Raw genomic sequence first — 19143 nt, 5'->3', positions numbered from 1 at the left:
TTCAAAGAAAACAGACTCTGAGGAAACTTACATGACTGGTATAATTATGCACATACTACACTGAAAATGATCTAAATATGAACATGATGAATTAAAATATACATACCAGAATAAGGTCTGCTTCTTACATTTCCTCCAGCTGCATAAGGTGGACGTGGGTTATAACTAGGTACTCCAGGAATAGGAGCATTTGGTATGGTCAAACATCTTTTTACAGCTTCAGAATTAGTGAAAGGCTGTTGCATTGTGTGTTTTAACTAAAACAAAGAAAAATATTGATCAAGCAATAAATACATGTAAGACCTTGCTTTCAATAGTACTGCTGTAGTTTATCCACAGTTCAGCACAAGATAAATTCAATTATCCTAGGAGATACAACATGTAAAAAGCTCCCTTTTGTAGACTTAAAAAAAACTTGATAATTTACAAAGCAAAGTTCAAATGCATATGTGTGTAACTAAGCAAATATAGTTTAAGGTTTGCATTCATCAATATTGTACATGTACATGTATATTGGCTCTTGCATTTAAGGTAAGGTGTTAGAAGAGTTTAAAAAGTCTCTGTAGTTAAAGGAATAATTTATTAGTATGTTAAGCACATTTTCTTTTACAAATCTCATACATGTACAAATGTATATTCCAAACATCTTAGAATTAAATTGAGGTCTCCTGATATATGTACATGTACAAGTTTCTAACCCTTACTGTAGTGTTTATGTATTAACTTCACGAATACAGGAAAAATTCAATTGGGATACTAAGCATGCCAGCCGAATGCATATTTTTCTGTTATACATGTATTCAATGTCTGGAGTACCGCTAAAGCATAAATTGAATCATTAGCAACTGTACTGTCCCAGAGCAAATGTCATGCATGTGCAGGATAATCAAATAAACGATAAAAATGTGCAAAATCCAGCATTTAAATCACCACACATGTAGGCCAGGTAAACAATATACTGAAACTGGAAGGACAGGAGTATAGTTAAAACAAAATTAATGCAGGAATCCACCATCAAATATCAGATGTGGTTTAACAGAGCCAATCAAAAAAAAAAGAAGCAAAAAAAAAAGTGGGAAGTGAATATAAAACAGAACCCAAACTGTAAATTCCAGATTTTGAAAAGCAGAAGAAAATCAGGTCTGGAACACATCCTTGCCAGTTGTGTACACCTATAGTCTCAACTTTTAAAACTGATTTCTATCATCAAACTCAATTTTTTTTATTATCACATAAGGTGTAATGTATTTGTACAGTTTAAAAGCTCTAAAAGCAATTTTTTCAACAATAATTAAAAACCCTATAAACCTAAGCTATACCAAATGTAAAAACAAAGCATACCAGTATTTACATGTTGTTCAAGCAAAGCATCATATACCTGTGTGAACATCACTAGCAAAGCTTTCAAATATTTATGTGATTTATGTAGTTAGAAAGTTGACTGATGAGCAAAAGCCAAGAATAAGTAAATGCATAATCATTTGGACCAGGTTAACCGAACAAATTGAGATGGTAAAAAGATGGGCCATGGGCAACACCATAATTTCAAATGCACATCATTTTTTGTTTCAACTATTCAAAACCATTTTGCAATATTCAATGCACCACAAAAAAACTCAAACTATTATCGTAGCAAAGGTTATATAAACACATGAGTAAGAAGATGCCGATTCATGAAAAAAAATATTGGCTTACGAGTTCTTATACCGATATATCATATAGTCGTGACTCGTATTATGAAAATGACGAATAACTTACGGTTTTACAGCTTATTTTTTCAATTTATCGAGTTTAATATCCAGTTTATTTTCTTTCTTCATTTAAATAATCTCCATTTTATAGTATAAGCTACAATAAAGATTTTCACGTGTAAGTAAATAAAAATCAAATAGGTTGACACTTGTTTGTAAGCGTTGCCAAAGATTTACACGCATGTGCAGGACTCGAGCACCTGTTTCCGGTCCATAATATTATGACAAAAAATTCAAATATCTATCATTTCAACATTTTTTTCGCATTGAATGGACGTTATTTCAAACTGACCTCAACCCATGTGATAGCAAAAAATCATCTGTTATCTGAAACACTTTGAATCTGCTTTGAATGTTATGAACGGGATCGGGAAGAAAAATTTTTAATCGTCTTTCAAACCGGAAGTAAACAAAGACACATGTTCCTCAAAATGACAGCAAAGAACATCAGTAGAATATTTAAATTTCACAAACAATCATATAGGATAATTAGTGTGTTTCTCCAAAAACCGCTACAATATAAAACTATGTCACTGAAATCCAGTCTACATAATATGACAGTTATTGGAACCGGTATAGCTTTGGTAAAGCTTCCTTGGATCTCGAGAGTACAATGTAAAACAGAAGACGCAATAATGGTAAATTAAATATACAAATTACAAATTCTTTATTATAGAAAGTTCAAATTGAACATGATACACAATGATGTAAAGCACACACTTATAAAGAAGAAATAGAATGCTACATAATTCTGTGATATTTATAAATCACAACAATATGCAAACTAGAGTGTTCAAAGGGGACAACTCAATTTAGAACAAATAGGATTGATTGATTATTGGGTTAACGCCCGAGCAGCAATATTTCAGCTATATCGAGGTGACAAACATGAAATGGATGGTAAAAAGGACATGAAATGATTATGAAATATGGGATAGGACAAAAGGATAAGGCAAAAAAAAATATTTATGTGTTTACAGTGCCAGACTGACATTATTTTTTTGATGCCTTACATAAAAATTTTGATTGGAAAAATCAGCGGAAATGAAAAATCCGAAAATTTTGCTCTGTTGGCATCCGGTTTTGTCTATTACAAATTCAAACAAACATGGTGATCACCGAAGCTGGGTCCCATGCCAAGTGTCTGGTCTCTATCTTTCAAAGAATGCACCCATTGAAAGGAAAAACGAGTGTAATAGTCCCGTTCAGTGACAATACAATGTTTGTGGATATATTCCACAGACACCATGATTTTATTATATAAATTTAATTTGAAAAACAACAAGTGTTTTATCTAAGCTAAGAAAGAAACCATGATTACTCCGACCCTCAAGGTAGGGGAAGTTTAAAAAAAAAAAGTTGACCTACTTTTTTTAGCAGGGTACAGCAAACACAAATACATTTTTTTTGGCCTAACAAGTTTCGATTGCGACTAGAAATAGGGAGAGGTGGGTAGAGGCATTATGTTATAGGTACACTCAGAACATAATATCATTAATTCCAGATCAGCTGACACCAACTAGTCAGACACAAAGCTTTAACTTCTTAATAGAGAAAAAAGTATTTCTATATCTACTATTATTTCTACATTTTTTCAGGTCCTTTTATTGAAAAGCTAAATAAATTAGGTTGAATGGCCGCTGTTACAATAGTTTTGTGAAGACATGGGTGTACTACATGTAGATCAGGTCTCTTTTGAATAAATTTCTTAAAGAAAATTAATTCCATCTTCAGCAGATTCTTCATGACAATTTTTTACATATTCTGTCCCATATACCTGATATATGACTTGATTGAAAGAAGTAAAATTTGGCAAAATGTCAAATGATTGTTTGTCATGTTCTGTCTTTCTTATTCTAGAGAGAGAGTTATTGAATTTTGCTTTTCTGTATGAGTTTGTGTTATCATTATACTAAAACTTAAATTAGGAAGTATTTGATATGTGCTATATGCATACATTTGTACGTATCCACATACATGTAACAAGGAGACTCCCACAAAATTAATGTAAAATTTAGAATCTCCCACCAAAAAATGTAAGATTTGTGGAAGGTTTTTGGTCAAAATGACTATATATTTTCTGTGTCTGAAAAATAAAAATAATTGCATTTTTACATCAAATTTGCTTTAACGTGGTAAAGACTGTTTCCCTTCTCTATCAATTTACAAAACTTTTTCAAAACTTGTTTAATTGATTCACCATTCTTGAAAACATCAGATTTATAAACATGCATTTCCTGAAGGATTGACTATAACTTGCTTGGAAAGGCATGACTACCTAAGACCAAGACATTTATACTTTTCATCTTTAATTGTAATTCCTTGATTTGAAATAAGACTAATAAGTTTGTCATTCAGGGGTCAAATTAATAGTGGTCTGAGGTCCAGAGCCTTCAATTTCTGACCTAGGACCTTTTAAATTTCATTTACCCAGGTCTAGGATCTTTAGCTATTATCATTGACACTTAATAGAACACTTTTTAGTTTACTCAAGTGGACCATTAATTAATAGTTGAAAAAAGTCTAGGACCTTTCCTCTTTTGGACCCTTGCACATTGTAATTTGACTTAGTAGTACTGTATTGTACGAGTGTTCCATCAAGTCCTTAGTTTTGTAGAAATCTATTGTTGTAGTAAACAATAAAAAATAAACTAACATAAATGTTCATCAAAATATGGCTTATAAAGAGTAAAGTTAATTGTTGAGTTGTCTTTGGTTATTTATTTGCTTTCTGTTTGTAATAATGTAGATTATGATGTTTATGCACAAAATTAAATACATGTAAGGGATAGAAACACTGCATTCTGGTAAGGCCAAATAAAATTATACCTCTGTTTCCTGTTACATGTCAGAAAAAAATGGGTCGGTAGGTCAGGATTTTATTTTATTTTATTTACTTATTTCTTCCCAAATTTCATAGAAAACAACTTCAAGATTCCTTATTAATCACCCAGACTTTGTGGAAATAGAAAATTATAAAATGTAAAATGTCAGGTCATTTGGTGGTACTTTTTGTTGTTTGTGAACTTGAAAAAAATGTCAAGGCATGAGTCGGTCAGGTAACAGGAAACAGAGGTATAATTTTATTTGGCCTGATATGGAGAGCTGTTTTAGATTACATACTTCTAGTATTTCTAGAATTTTCACAGTTTAGTACTTTTATCATCATTTGTAGTTTTTGTAATTGAGCCAGTGGCCATATATTTTTTTTAAACAAAAACCACTTAAAGACCAGATTTTATAAATTATATTATTCCTTGATGCCAAGTAAAATTGTATTCTTGTTTCCTGCTACCAACCAGAAAAAAATATGGTAGGTAGGAAAATTATTATTCAAAAACATTTTACATTAAGTAAATGAGAAAATATTATATTAACTTTGATGGTGCTTGAGCCAAAATAGTCATAAAATGTTTATAGGAGGTACAAAAAATTTAAACCAATTAAGGTAGCATGAAGCAGTGGTATTATTATTATTTTTTTTTTGGGGGGGGTGAACATTATATGGGATATAATAACCCAGTATCTTGTAAAATTTAATTGACAGTGATTCTTTGATTCTTCGATAGAATTTTTGTTTACATTATGCTACTTTAAAGGGTAAAAAGAAATTCAGCTAGCATGTATGAAAAATAGCTGCTTTGTTACCATCCTAAAAAATAGTTTCAAACATTTGCATTCAAAAGACATCACAGAAAGGTACAAATAAATAAAATTGTTACTGATACTCAATTACATTTGCATTACATTTACTCAATTTACATTTTTTAGACACTGTAAAATATATCACTGCCAAGAGGTCTCTTTATGATACATGTATAATATACCTTTCAGTGATTGTTAGTTGTGAAATTAAATAGCCACAAAATTGGATTGACACTCAAATTTGTGAAAATAAATTGGTATACACTCATTTTTATCTCATACAGTGATATGGTATACTGTTTTTTACAGGCACCAGATCCATCTACCTTAACAACAGAGGTTTTACTGAGGAATGCATCATTTAGTGTTGTAGAAGCTACCACAACTTTCCTTTCACAGGTCACTATTAGTCTGGCTGAGAGCTATGAACAGTACACTAAGGTCAATACTTTATGCTGTTCATTTATATCATAGAGTAATTAAAGGAACCAAGATTCTAGTGGAAATCAAAAGATGTAATCTAGGGACAAAGACCAGGCATGGAAAACAGACACACACAACAAAAAAACATAAAATAACCAAAATAATACATACATGTACAAAGTAACAGAAGTAAATGAGCAAATCGGACTCTACTAAAAACTGTTAGCATGGGCCAGGTGCACCGGTAGGGTAAGCGTCTAAGAAGAAGGATATTCTGTTGATGTTGGTCAATCAATCTTCCAAAACTATTTTGTTGTCACAATTGATACTATGCTTAAGGATGTGATCTATTCTTGAATACACTGAATTCAGATCTCTTGTTTTCCACACTAGTAGATTTAATATGTATTAACAGGAGATAGGGGTATTGATACAGATACAGACATTTTTTTTTATTAAACTAATCATGGTGCCTATTAAGGGCATTTCAAATTATAACAAAAATTATTCATAAGACAATAACATTTTATCAAAACAAATGTTAAAGGTCCATTTGGTAATTGGCCTTATGATGTGCATGAATTATCTCTGTTTTATATTAATGTATGCAGACAAAATTATATTATTTCTCATATAAATTCCACTGGGTTTAACAGTTATCAAAAAAAACAAAAAAACAAAAACAAAATTATAGTATTTAGAAATGGACATAATAAAAAAATTAGGAGAAATAGTATTTTGATGGAAATGTGATCAAAATCATAAAAAAAAACTTTGATTTAGGTGTGATATTATAACAGCAGGTTTGAAAAAACCTATTTGGTAAACATGTTGATCAAGGGCAAAAAGCTGTTCTTCTTAAATTCAGAAAGAGACATTGATAGTGGGAAATATTGAAAAATCCTTGAACACTAATAATGAAAATTGTCAACTACAAAGGTTAGAATATTTACAATAAATATACTACTTTTGAACATTAAAACAGGACTTTGAACCATAAAATGCAAGTCAATATAGCTACCATGCTAAGTTGAAATGTATATTAGACTTTCTCATAAGGATTTGTGTCTGTTTTCACACTTAAAGAAGGTGGTTTACTTAAACAATAGATGTATTATAATAGTACAAGTACAACTGCAGTTACTATTTTTAAATAATTATATTTTTTCAGGCCTTGTTTGTGTTAATCAGATTGATGGAGTACAGATTGAAAGTTCTAGACAATGAAAAAAATGAACAGAAAATATCCGACCTTATTTTGGAAGCTAGGGCTTCAGTTAACAAGTTCAAGACCAGGAACCAGGTAAGCTATTTATCACTTTACTGTCAAATAGTTCACGTAGATTTGCTACAAACCCCTTTTTATGGTATTAATATGGCACAGACTCTAATTAAGGTCTCAGATAACACCACTACTAACTTCCTCTCTGCTGCAATAATTAGTACATTTGCTATCAGAGTGATACATGAAATCAATAATTTCTTTTTCATTTATTCTTGAATTTAAAGAGAGGGACTTGAAGCAAGTCTAGGGCAAATTGTAAATGTTACCTTCCATTGTCAACAATCTCTTTCAAGATCAACTCCTCAAAATACCTTTTGGCAGATCTAAATTATTATAAAAGATTGTATGTTTGTATATATAAAATTAATTATAAATAAATTACAAGACCATGTTTGAATACAAGCTCACCTGACAGTTCAGTAATTGGCTTTATAGTAATATGAAATAGAGTGATACCGATTTCAGTATAAATCTAGCTAGACTACTGAATTATATAGATAGGTTGAAATTATTATTATATGCCCACTCAGTAGAGTGTGGACTATATGGCAATCAGCTCGTATGTCTATTACACTTTCTGTAGTAGATATCTCAGCTTGTTAGGGAGGGAACACTCAAATACTTTGTATACTGCTTTTGCATGATGACTTGTACTATGTCTCCCTTTTTCATGTTTATTGTCCATCTACTTCCTGTTTATCGATCAAGTTAAAAAATTTTAGAGTGGTACATACTGAAAATTTTCATAGTATATTAACAAATTAGATATATTCCAGGAAACTATCCAGTAAGGCTGCTCACAATTTACCATCGGGTATATCAAACAATCTATAAAAGAACATTTCATTAAAAATAAATCAATAAAATATATTGCCATAAATCAAGATTTTAAAGGAAAAGCTCTACTGTAAGAAAGGTAGTTGTTAGTTGACCCAATAAAATACCATTTATAGTCTATGCCTAAAACCAAATACATGAAAGGCTTATTTACATAAATATACACATTTGAATACCATAATAAACAAACATGTGTGTCCATAGTATCATTTATAAATGCATCATATTGTAAACATTCAATTTGGATAAGAAGGGAGGTAACTGTTGATTTGTAAAACATGAAGCCTGGAGGAAATAAGAAAACTTAAAATGGTAAAGAAATAAACCCTTCAGCAAATGAGTTATGCCTTAAACAATAATGCTCAAGAGCTTGTACAGTTAAAGTGATCAGTCTTTTGCAGTGAAATAATAATTATTATGGTAGATCTGGCAGTGGAGAAATATACTAATATTTAATAATTTTGTAGGAGTTTTTAAAATGTTGTTCTTGGGAAGTGCTCAAGATTTAGCTACATTACTCACACAATATTATTTTCGAATTTCATGTACATTTCAGGAATTACAGCTGTTGTACATATCTGCTTACAATCTGGTTACTGAGGCCTCTACAGCAGCTTACTCTGCAGGTACTTGTTAAAACCACTCACATAAACATATTAATACAAGTTTGTTAAGTTCAATGAATTATGATTTTAAGAATTTTCATAGATATAAATTTTTTCACATATTTTTCTGACAGGCAGTGTAAGCTAACACTAGGGTATATAAATAAAGTGGCATAGCCATCAAACATCAACTACCCATATTTTATTTTACAAAACAAAATTTCTATTAGACTTGTTTAATTTAGTACAAGTGCAATATCAGTTTTAAAAAAAATGCTTTATTCAGTATTGAGTCAAAAGTTAGAGAAAACATCATTATACCACCAGTCAAAGAGTGGGTGGTATCACCTTGTCTGTCCGTCATTCCAAAATTTTCTTGAAATTATCTTGGTTCCCAATGGATGGATTGATTTGAAATTTGGTGTGTGGTTAATATGGATGGGGCATATAATGTAAGCAATTTTTGTTGCAGTCTGATATCAACTTTCTATTTACTGATAGTGTGACTTTATTAACTATGTGGAGTGATAGGGAAAATTTTTGTCACAAACATCTCAGCTCCTAATGGATGGATTGATTTCAAATTCAGTATATACCGGTAGATAGTGCATATGTTGTTAGCAATTTTGGTTGCTTTCAGATATCAACTTCCTGTACAAGTAAGGACATTCCTGGCACAATAAACCATGCAACTTCATGTTTGTACTTGCATTTTGGATTAGCTTAAGCCTTTATTAAGTAGATATGCATATAAAGTTGAAAAGTGCTGTGCTTTGTTTTCTGTTTGGTTATTAGTTTTTTTACATGCATTTACCTTATTGTGTCTTTCTCTGTTGTACTTGCTTAAAAAATCCATTGTATATTACCTGTTCTTTATATTTTTGGTTTTGGAAATTTGAAAGCACCACAGTGTAAGTTAAAGTTACACTTACATTCCCTTCTTGCCAATAACATGCTCTTAGATTTTGTTTTAACATCAGATATTCAATCATATTATAGATTAATAATCCATATGTGCACCTGGTCCATGCTCCCAGTTCTTAGTGGAGTCCGAGTTGCTCATTTGCATTTGTTACTTTGTATGTATGATTTTTATGTTCTTTGTTGTGCATGTCTGTTTTCCATGTCTGGTCTTTGTCCCTGGATTACATTCTTGTGATTGCCGCTATGGCCTTGGTTCCCTTAATTACTCTTTGTATGTATGATTTTAGTTACTTTATGTTCTTAGTTGTGTATGTCTGTTTTTTCCATGTCTAGTCTTTGTCCCTGGATTACATTCTTTTGATTACTGCTATAACCTTGGTTCCCTTGATTACTCTTGAAGACAATGTTATTATACTGTTGATGATCTAAACACTTTCATCTGATTATGTTTTAACCTGTAATTAAACATTGTTAAAAATGATAGTATGGTAAGCTTGAATAACAAAAATATGTGCTACAATAAGTAACACTTCGTGTATTTTCCTAATTTTTTACTTTTATTGAACACATTTTTGTAAATTACTTTTTAGCTCACTTGGCCAAAGGCCATGTGAGCTTTTGCCATCACTTGGCGTCCGTCGTCCGTCCGTCCGTCGTCCGTCCGTCCGTCGTCGTCAGTCCGTCGTCCGTCCGTAAACTTTTACATTTCAATCTTCTTCTCTGAAACCACAGGGCCAAATAAAACCAAACTTGACACAAATGATCACTGGTATGAGGGGATGAAAGTTTGTGATTTTGGTGCCGATCGGAAATTCAAGATGGCCGCCATCGAGGATCTTAGTTTAGCATTGGACCCTATGGGAGAAACATGTAAAAATCTTCTTCTCGGAAACCACTTGACCAAATTAAACAAAACTTGACACAAATGTTCACTGATATGAGCGAATGAAAGTTTGTGATTTTGGTGCCAATCGGAAATTCAAAATGGCCGCCACCGAGGATCTTAGTTTAACATTGGACCCTATGGGAAAAACATGTAAACATCTTCTTCTCGGAAACCACTTGACCAAATTAAACAAAACTTGACACTATTAAATGTTCACTGATATGAGGGGATGAAAGTTTGTGATTTTGGTGGCGATCAGAAATTCAAGATGGCCGCTACCGAGGATCTTAGTTTAACATTGGACCCTATGGGAAAAACATGTAAAAATCTTCTTCTCGGAAACCGCTTGACCAAATTAAACAAAACTTGACACAAATGTTCACTTTTATGAAGGGATGTAAGTTTGTGATTTTGGTGCCAATCGGAAATTCAAAATGGCCGCCACCGAGGATCTTACTTTAACATTGGACCCTATGAGAAAAACATGTAAAAATCTTTTTCTCGGAAACCGCTTGACCAAATGAAACAAAACTGGAAACAAATGATCGTTGGCATGAGGAGATGAAAGCTTGTGATTCTTTTGCCATTTCAAAATGGCTGCCACTGTGGATCTTAACTTAACCAAAGTTTCCGCTCGAGAAAATATACATCTAGAGGTCGCCACATGATCTTCAACAAGTGGGAAATTTCCTCCATGTAGCAAGCTCTAAATTGCCCCAATAAAAACAAAGTGGATAAATCAGTGAACACAATACTGAGGGGAGGCTGGAGGGGGTCTGATCCCGGAATCCCGACTTTATTTTTACTAAATCCTGAAATCCCGAACAACAAAGGAACTTAAAAACTGCTAAAATCCCGATTCCCGGTGGATTTATTTCCCAAAATCCCGGGCTTAATTCTCAGAAATCCCGAAATCCTGAGCTTAAAAACCTCTGATCCCAGCATCCCGAAAAAGGTCCGGCCCTTCCTCAATACTATATCAGTTTATCATTTATGGTAAGAAACTAAAATGTTTTAAAAAAAAGACAACTACATGCCAGTGACTATATTTCCTGCCTTGGGACAGGCGCAAACAATATGCAGCGGGGTTAAACTAGTTTTGTTGGATCCAAACCCTCCCCCTCTATACGGTCAAAGGCTAAAATAAATACAAAGTTAGACACACAGTAAAAATCAACCTGAAATACATCCAATTCATTAGAAAAGTACCTCAACCATTATTAACAATAACATAGAAGACAAACAAATGAGGTATAAACAATGAATGCTCGCAGTTACTGAAAGCAAGCTCAGGACACAAATAAGGATGACAAATCTTCAAGCCTCCCAACACAAAAAATATCAGTTACAAAACTTCCAAAGGATTTAGAACTGCAACATCATAGACTATGTTGGTCTAGCAAGAAGTTGTGCAATGACTAAAATGCTAAAATATGAATGATTAAGTTATAATGTAATGATCTAATAAGAGTATCAATATTTTTTCCTACAAAGACAAGATTTAATGATCTGACAACAATGTCAAATTTATGTCCTTTATGAATCAGTCTATTTAAATAATTCTTAAGATTTGATGGACATTGTTTGCATTTATGTGCCTTGTAAACTATATTTCCATACAAAACTGGATGTGAAATGCCTAGTTTAATAAGATTAGTTTTTTAGCAAAGTAATCATGTTGGAGGCTAAGAAACGCTGTGTTTTGCAGAAATTTCATGGATTCCGCAAAACAATGGCAATTTCTGCATTTTTAAAGGCCTGGTTCCGGATTTTAGTATGTTGGGGTTGCAAACTATGCATTATGTCCCCTTTCCAACCTGTCCCATGCAATAATTCCTGTTTACCAATGCTTTAAATTACAAGAAAATCTTCATCTAAGGAAAATTCCTTGTAAATTTACGCAAAATTATATGAAATATTTAGCAAGTAATTAAACCAGGTGAGCGATACAGGCTCACGTGAGCCTCTGGTATATTTTTTATCATTATTTTTATTCTGATTTGTTCTTTAACATTTATGTAGCATTATATTTTTTTGCTGCTTTTACCCAAAGATACTTCAACAAACATTGATTGTTGTAGCTTGATGTAAAAACATAATTGTTGACATTTAGGAATTTAATTAAAGTGTAAAAATGTTGCTTAAATGGTTGCATTGCTTGTAATTACCCCATATATGGTATAGGATGTGAATACCACTGATCCCTTACTTTTAGAAGACTAGCTATGTATATAACAAAAAATTTGATTACAGGTTCAGAGTTTCACAGTACTGTTGCTACAAATGTAACACAGAGTTCTGAGATACATCTGTCTCCCTATCGAAGTGACCTTAGTGAAGCACAATCAAGATTGAGGGAAATGGAAGCAAAAGTGATCAATATTGAGTCTGAGCTAGCTGACAAACAAAGACAAAGTAATGAGGAAAACATTGATTCACTTCAAACAGACATAAAAGATAGTGATTTAGAAAACAAAATTCAACAACTAGACTTATCAAATTTAGATGAAAGTGATGAAAAAGTCAATTAAATTGATGCTATCTAAATCTTTTCTTTTTTTGAGAATGGTTTGTGATACACCTGCCTAAAACATTTATTCACATTTCCTATATTTTACAAGACTTTGGTTTGCAAGAAGCTGTGTCATCTATTTTTGACAGTCAAAGGTCAGTAATTCCAATCAAAACTGTCCCAAAGTCAACTGTTCTATAATTATCACTTCAAAATTTTTGCAGTCAACATCTTAAAATTGTTGATCTAATATTGTGGCTGTCTTCACCATGAGAACAGATTTGTTATAAATGTTGTAATTCCTCTCTCTCATTTCTTCTCAGATTCGACATCATATAAGCAACTCATTGGATGTTACCAGAAGGACCCTACCATACTCCCAGTTGTTATTGAAGTTAGGGTTGCCTATTTATTCAGTACTTATTGTGTGTTATTGTGTTATGTCTGTTTTGTCTGTTCTTGTTTTTGACCCCAGATTATGTTCCTTATTCTAATCATGGTATCCTTGCTTTTATGTCTTCCTACAAAAGGTCTTTTTAATGCACATGCTGGGGTTACTTTGTATTTTTTTCAGTTGCTTCTAGTTGAAATATAATCCATAAAAGGAGCTGAAACCCTCACTTATGTTCTTGTTTTAACTACAGCAGCTGATATTTATAGGAAAATCAAACAGTATTTCAAAACAACACCACTTAAGTCCTCTCATACTATAACACAGTGACAACGTGTGTCCTCTCACACTATAACACAACATGTGTGATCATGTGATGTTTTCTAACACGCTTGTGTGTTATGTCTTAGTTAAGAACACATTCTTAACAAGCTACAAACATATTGACAGACATTGGCATACATTGTTATATGTCTAGTGCACTGCAAAATTTTGAACATATTCAAATTTTTCCAATATGTGTCAACATGGTGTTTTTAAGTTAGAAACGCATCAGACAAAAGCCATAGATATGTTATTCACACACTCATATGCACTATATAGTAATTTCTTACATGTTGAAATGTGTTTGATAAGGCAATGCTCATTAACTATATTATAGAACATTCCAGAATGCATATAAATGTCCTCAATGTTGGGCTGATGACTTGAAAACCTACTAAATGTGTTTTTAATATATAAAAAATGACTTGGTGCCCTTGTTACTAACAAAAAGCATATCAATCAAGTCTGCATGACCTTTAGGTGACATGTTTATCAATATCTACTTTAATAATAAACTTGGTATGGTGGTTCATCAGATCCTCAAAATGCATTCTGGCAGGCTATACATGCATATTAAACAGATGCTGTGTGTGTGCGCTTGGTATACATCCAGTATGCTAGTAAAACACTATTGACATGTTGCCATACACTGTTACATACTTCAAAAGTGCTACAGATAAGCTATGGATATGTTTCTCTGGTGTTGTAGCTACTAGTAAGTACAATTTAGATTCTTAGTCTGATGTTATGCATGTATTCAACGTAAGAATTTCTTTCATTTCTACAGCATGTGTTAATGTATTTAATATTTTTTTTTAAACATCACAAGTTGGCTAAAATGTAGGATGAGGCCATTAAGCAAGGTCAGTAATTTTTAAAATACTTTTCAGAGTAAAAGATTATTGTAAAATATCTTGAATTTCAAACGAAGAAATAAATTGCCTTAATATATTTGAATAAATAACACGTGTTGATTTGAAGGATATACATGCAATCAGAGTTTCTAAAATTCTTTTAACTACTAAATCTCCAGGTTTAATTTCAAGACCATTAACTTAACCCCCCCATCTATTCAGAAAATTTTATTTATTTCTATGCAATCAATGAATACTCAAGTCTAATGGGTAATCATTTTTATTTTTTATGAAAGAATTTAATAAAATACTTTGAATAATGTATTCATAGCACAACAGATGATAACAGAAAACAATTTTACAACTACAAATAGATGACAGTATCATAATACATAGGTCAAGAATGAATTTCCCCACAACTACCAGGGGTAAAAAAAGGACAAAGGTCAGGCTTCAGATATTTATACCATATAAACTATGGTAAGAAAAAAATAAATATCAGTCCATTTTCATAAGGTATCTAAGGGTACTAAATAAAAAAGAAACACTAAGACTATAGTCTGCTATACAAAAGTGGAAAGGGTATTTAATCATTGGTTATCAAAAGAGTCAAAACTAATTTTTTTAGTAGTCTTCATAAAATTTGTCAATTACACACTTCTCACTTAACAACAAATGCACGGTAATTCATTTTTTAATTATGTGTTTGCGCAATTAGCATCCTATTTCAAAAAGAAATTGACAACATATGACAAATAGGATAAGACTGTTGCCCACATTAATGTTGTTGAAAGCAAGACGATAATTATCAATAGTGAATAATTGCATCCTTGTTTTAACCAATACTATACTCCGGCATAAAATGCAGTAAAATCGATTTGTTCCATATTTTTTCCAAAAAAATATTCAGTATAAAAGTAATACTTATACAACTGTATAAACAAATACATTTGGAACAAAAAGTACATTAAATAAAATTTTTATAACAACTTAAATGCCCTGGTAAAATATCACATCAGTGCTTCATGTTGTTATGTCATAATTTAATAAGCACTACTTTATTGTTAGAAAAAAGAAGAAAAAAAATCACAACAAATACCTTCAGAAACAAACGAAATTTCATCCAAACACTATCACATACAAATACACAGGGGAAATAACTCTCACCAAACAATGGAATGGAGCTATGGTTTTATCTTAGTTTAAACAAATCAAGGAGATAAAAATATCTATACATTTTTAATTACCCTCTTACTTCAATGTCATGTTTACCTTTTTGAAATAACTATATTATCACAAGGAACTCTTGTTAATTTATCTAACCAGTTACTACATATAAGATAAAACATAGTTAACTTGCATCATCCATTAAAATAATATCCACCATCAAACCTTCCTCAAATTAGTTTAATCTTACTAATGCTAAAGATTAATAAAGCACTTCATTATACTTCATGTCAATTTTCTGTATTTTGATTGGTTAAATACGAGGGCAATATTCTGCTCTATCACATGTCTCAGAGGGTGATAGTTCTTTTATCTAATACCCTCTCCAGAAAATGGAACATGCAGTATAATGAAGTAAATAGCATATAGCTAAGACGGGGATACAGCAGTCTGTTAACCCCTGAATTACATTGTCACCTTCGCCTCCAGTTGGTAACAAACTGCTCTATCACCCTCATAGCTGTATGTTAATTATACAATAATATATAGCAATAGATAAAATAAATAGGACTAGTATGATTATCAGTTTTTCTCTCTTGTACCTGCTTCTCAAATAAAAAGGTGTCAAAATAACAAAACCAGAGAAAACATGTAGAGGTTCAGGTATAATAATTATAGCATTGAGATGAACCATCACTATTAGGTAGGTACAAATATTTCTTATCATTTGGTTAATTAAACAAGGGTTATAAATAAAATGAACATTTCAGGCTAATATAAGATGGACTATTAACCAATTTAAGATTACAGCAGCAGAAATGACACCAAATATTTTTTCCCACGTTCTCTAATTCTACCTTCTGTTCATCTGATTCATTGTGAGACCAACCACTTTGCATGAACCAATAATAGAACACAAATCTGTAGTTCAATAGGTACAAACAGTAAAATAGAATGCATCCCAAGTCTCAGTAGTCTAAATTATGGACTTTTATTAAGTCTCATGTGTATGTTTCCTTACAATAGAAAAACTAAACACTAGCTTATAGTAGGTATGTAAGCTGCACTATATTTTAAGGGTTACACCGTAGTAATATTCATGAAACAAGGAAATGGTTTTAAGGCATAGTCTACACAGCCAGATGTGTCACATATGATAATCATATGGTGCTCGATTCATATGGTAATCATATGACAATTATATGATATTGAACATATGACAGTCACATGATTCTCATATGGTAATTTTGGCTTAAAAACATATGACAATCATATGTCTGTGAAAAATATATGATTATCATATGATAATCATATGTATACTGAAACATGATTATCATATGGTGCTCGATTTATATGATAATCATATGATGCAAACTATATCATTCTCATGTGTGGCACATTTGCCTGTGTAGGACCCAATGCTGAAGTTAAAATAACAAGAATTGATTGGTTATGGCTGAAAAATATTACCGGTAACTGGAGGGAGAAGAATAAAATGAAAACATGGAATATTTGATGAAAGGCACAACTTGCATAAAACAATCTCTCTGACAGTATAGTAACAAGTATATATCTAATTTAAACACACAATCTTGTAAATATAAAACTTTGGGAACATGATAAAAAATGTCGTATTCTCAAAAAGATTTCATTTACAAATAGTTTTGACCTGAGAAATTATGAATTTACACAAATGATTTTACAGAGGATGACGATGGTTTAATAACAATACACTTTCAAACAATCATGTGTCTTGCTATTGTGTATTGTGTTAAAACATATATTCACCTGATCCCTGTGCCACAAAACTAAGCAATCTACTCAAGTCTGAACAAAATCTTATTTGTTTAGGATGCTTTGAAATCCAGGGACTTTAAATTTATTAAGAAAATGTTTACTATTTTTCAAGTTTTTGGCACTACAGTCAGATCTCAATCATTAGGACTCATGACAATATGGATCCCATTCAGTGGTAATAGAAATGCTCATTAGTTTAGGAAGTAGGTATGATTGTAGGAAATCCTAGAAAAGACAACCATGGGCAGAAGTATTCTCTAATAAATAGCGGTATTCAATTTAATGCCAAATAGACAAATTCACGAGGACTGGTCTCCCTTCAGCATGGCAGATGTATACATTTTTTAACATTGCTTTACCTTTATGTTTTTGAAAAACTGTGCATTTATAAAAATGGGTATTTACAATTAAAATGAATAATAAATATTCTCCATCTATTTTAGACAAATTCATTGAAGGTTTTCCATTATTCACTGTGAACTAATTCAAGAAGCTGAATTAAGACCAGATGAAAGCAAAATTAATATATTAGTCTGTAATGCAAGCTTTTTATCGAAGTCAAAATATTTTCTCAAAACTTTAAACATGTTAAATCAAAACTAACATGAAAAAAATGTTTGACGTTTAAAGGTACTACAAAAAGTAAATCAAATGTCAAATTTATAAATGATTATGAAAAGACAACTAGTTCATTTACCAAATGACATGGGTAATTTTATAGACTGTGAAATTGCAAATTTCAAAAGTTAACTCAAAAATGTTTCCAAACTACCTCCTTCGTAAAACCTACTAAATTTTCAGCTGAAAATCAAGAAAAAATAAGTTCGCTACATGTATCAGTTTTGATCTTGAATTATCTTTTTAATAGAATGATGATGTATATTGCATCTAGTTCTATTCAAATTGTTAATTATATCTTGAGAATACCAGAACTCATAACAGCTGATGTTGATCATATATCATGCTAACAATAACCACTAATAAAACCAATTCTCCCACTGGTTTATCATGAGCAGTATGTGTAGTATATTAAACGTAAATAGTCATTAATGGCATTATTTATGAATTGTCAACTTTGGCAAGAGCATCTTCTAGCTTCCTTGTTATCTAAAAATGGAAAGAGTAGAATGTCATGAATATCATAAGACTAAAGAGGACTGAATAAAAATAAGGGGAGTTACCTAAAAACCACAGAAACAAGATTAGAAAACATGACTTTTCTACAGAACATGCTTTTGAAATATACTTAGGTGCTGTCCATTTCTTGCTTCCCTAAACACAGTATGATATGACCGCAGCCAGCTGATTTCTGCTCATTTGGGGACACAATATTAGTTTTTGACACACTTCAATGTAAGGACTTACAGTTCATTATGGACACAATAACTGATTTGCATACAAATTGCACAATATTTTGAAATTAAATTAAGTAAAGATGTGCTCTCAGGGGGCTTACATGGATCACATACACTTTTTAAAGTCCTAGTAAAGAAAGACAATTTACAAAAAAGAATCAAATGAGACAAAAAAAATTTAAAATGCAGTCTTTCAAAAAGTTATGTCCGGGTATCGAAAGAATGGGTCGGCAGCAGCGCTAAACTTGTCGTAAAAGGCGACCAAATGGGGCTCAGAACCCTGGTCGGGGGCTAGGGCTCTCTGCCCACAGAGCAACTGGGTTGTGTGGCCCAGGAGTTGGAATGTTACGTTTTCAGCCCTTTGACCATTTGTTACTCAAAAATATG

General features: G+C 31.8%; 3 protein-coding genes across 11 annotated transcripts in view; 1 reads left to right on the top strand and 2 right to left on the bottom strand.

The window, feature by feature from the left end:
* The window catches only part of LOC148609273 (lipoxygenase homology domain-containing protein 1-like), a 54159-nt gene extending 52228 nt beyond the window's left edge, over positions 1 to 1931 (bottom strand). For 4 of the 6 annotated variants that reach the window (XM_088543363.1, XM_088543361.1, XM_088543364.1 and 1 more), the window contains exons 1-2: positions 1759 to 1913; positions 107 to 257 (exon numbers count right to left, since the gene is read on the bottom strand). In XM_088543363.1, coding sequence (XP_088399489.1) covers positions 107 to 245 — 139 coding nt within the window. In that variant the 5' untranslated portion in view covers positions 246 to 257; positions 1759 to 1913. Of the gene's footprint in view, positions 1 to 106; positions 258 to 1758 lie in introns of all 6 variants that reach the window. The other 2 variants (XM_088543365.1, XM_088543366.1) reach the window with 2 other exon arrangements.
* A 19-nt stretch (positions 1932 to 1950) lies between these two features.
* Positions 1951 to 12903, top strand: LOC148609272 (diablo IAP-binding mitochondrial protein-like). 3 transcript variants are annotated; one of them, XM_088543376.1, is made up of 6 exons: positions 1958 to 2389; positions 5706 to 5837; positions 6991 to 7122; positions 8498 to 8567; positions 9187 to 9205; positions 12610 to 12903. In XM_088543376.1, the coding sequence occupies exons 1-6, from the start codon at positions 2171 to 2173 to the stop codon at positions 12656 to 12658; spliced, it is 621 nt and encodes a 206-aa protein (XP_088399502.1). In that variant the 5' UTR covers positions 1958 to 2170; the 3' UTR covers positions 12659 to 12903. The 3 variants fall into 3 exon arrangements, with proteins under 3 accessions (XP_088399501.1, XP_088399502.1, XP_088399500.1); XM_088543375.1 differs by lacking the exon at positions 9187 to 9205 and having other exon boundaries at positions 1951 to 2389; positions 5706 to 5795; XM_088543374.1 differs by lacking the exon at positions 9187 to 9205.
* Positions 12904 to 14701: 1798 nt separating this feature from the next.
* The window catches only part of LOC148609271 (sorting nexin lst-4-like), a 43937-nt gene continuing 39495 nt past the window's right edge, over positions 14702 to 19143 (bottom strand). For both annotated transcript variants that reach the window (XM_088543369.1, XM_088543368.1), the window contains exon 15: positions 14702 to 18508. In XM_088543369.1, the coding sequence (XP_088399495.1) occupies positions 18461 to 18508 (48 nt within the window). In that variant the 3' untranslated portion in view covers positions 14702 to 18460. The remainder of the gene's footprint in view (positions 18509 to 19143) is intronic.

The sequence above is a fragment of the Perna viridis genome, chromosome 8 (genome assembly GCF_037379345.1).
Source record: "Perna viridis isolate PV_CMFRI_1.1 ecotype Kerala chromosome 8, ASM3737934v1, whole genome shotgun sequence".
Classification (NCBI taxonomy): domain Eukaryota; kingdom Metazoa; phylum Mollusca; class Bivalvia; order Mytilida; family Mytilidae; genus Perna; species Perna viridis.
This window is presented reverse-complemented; position numbering and strand designations above follow the sequence as displayed.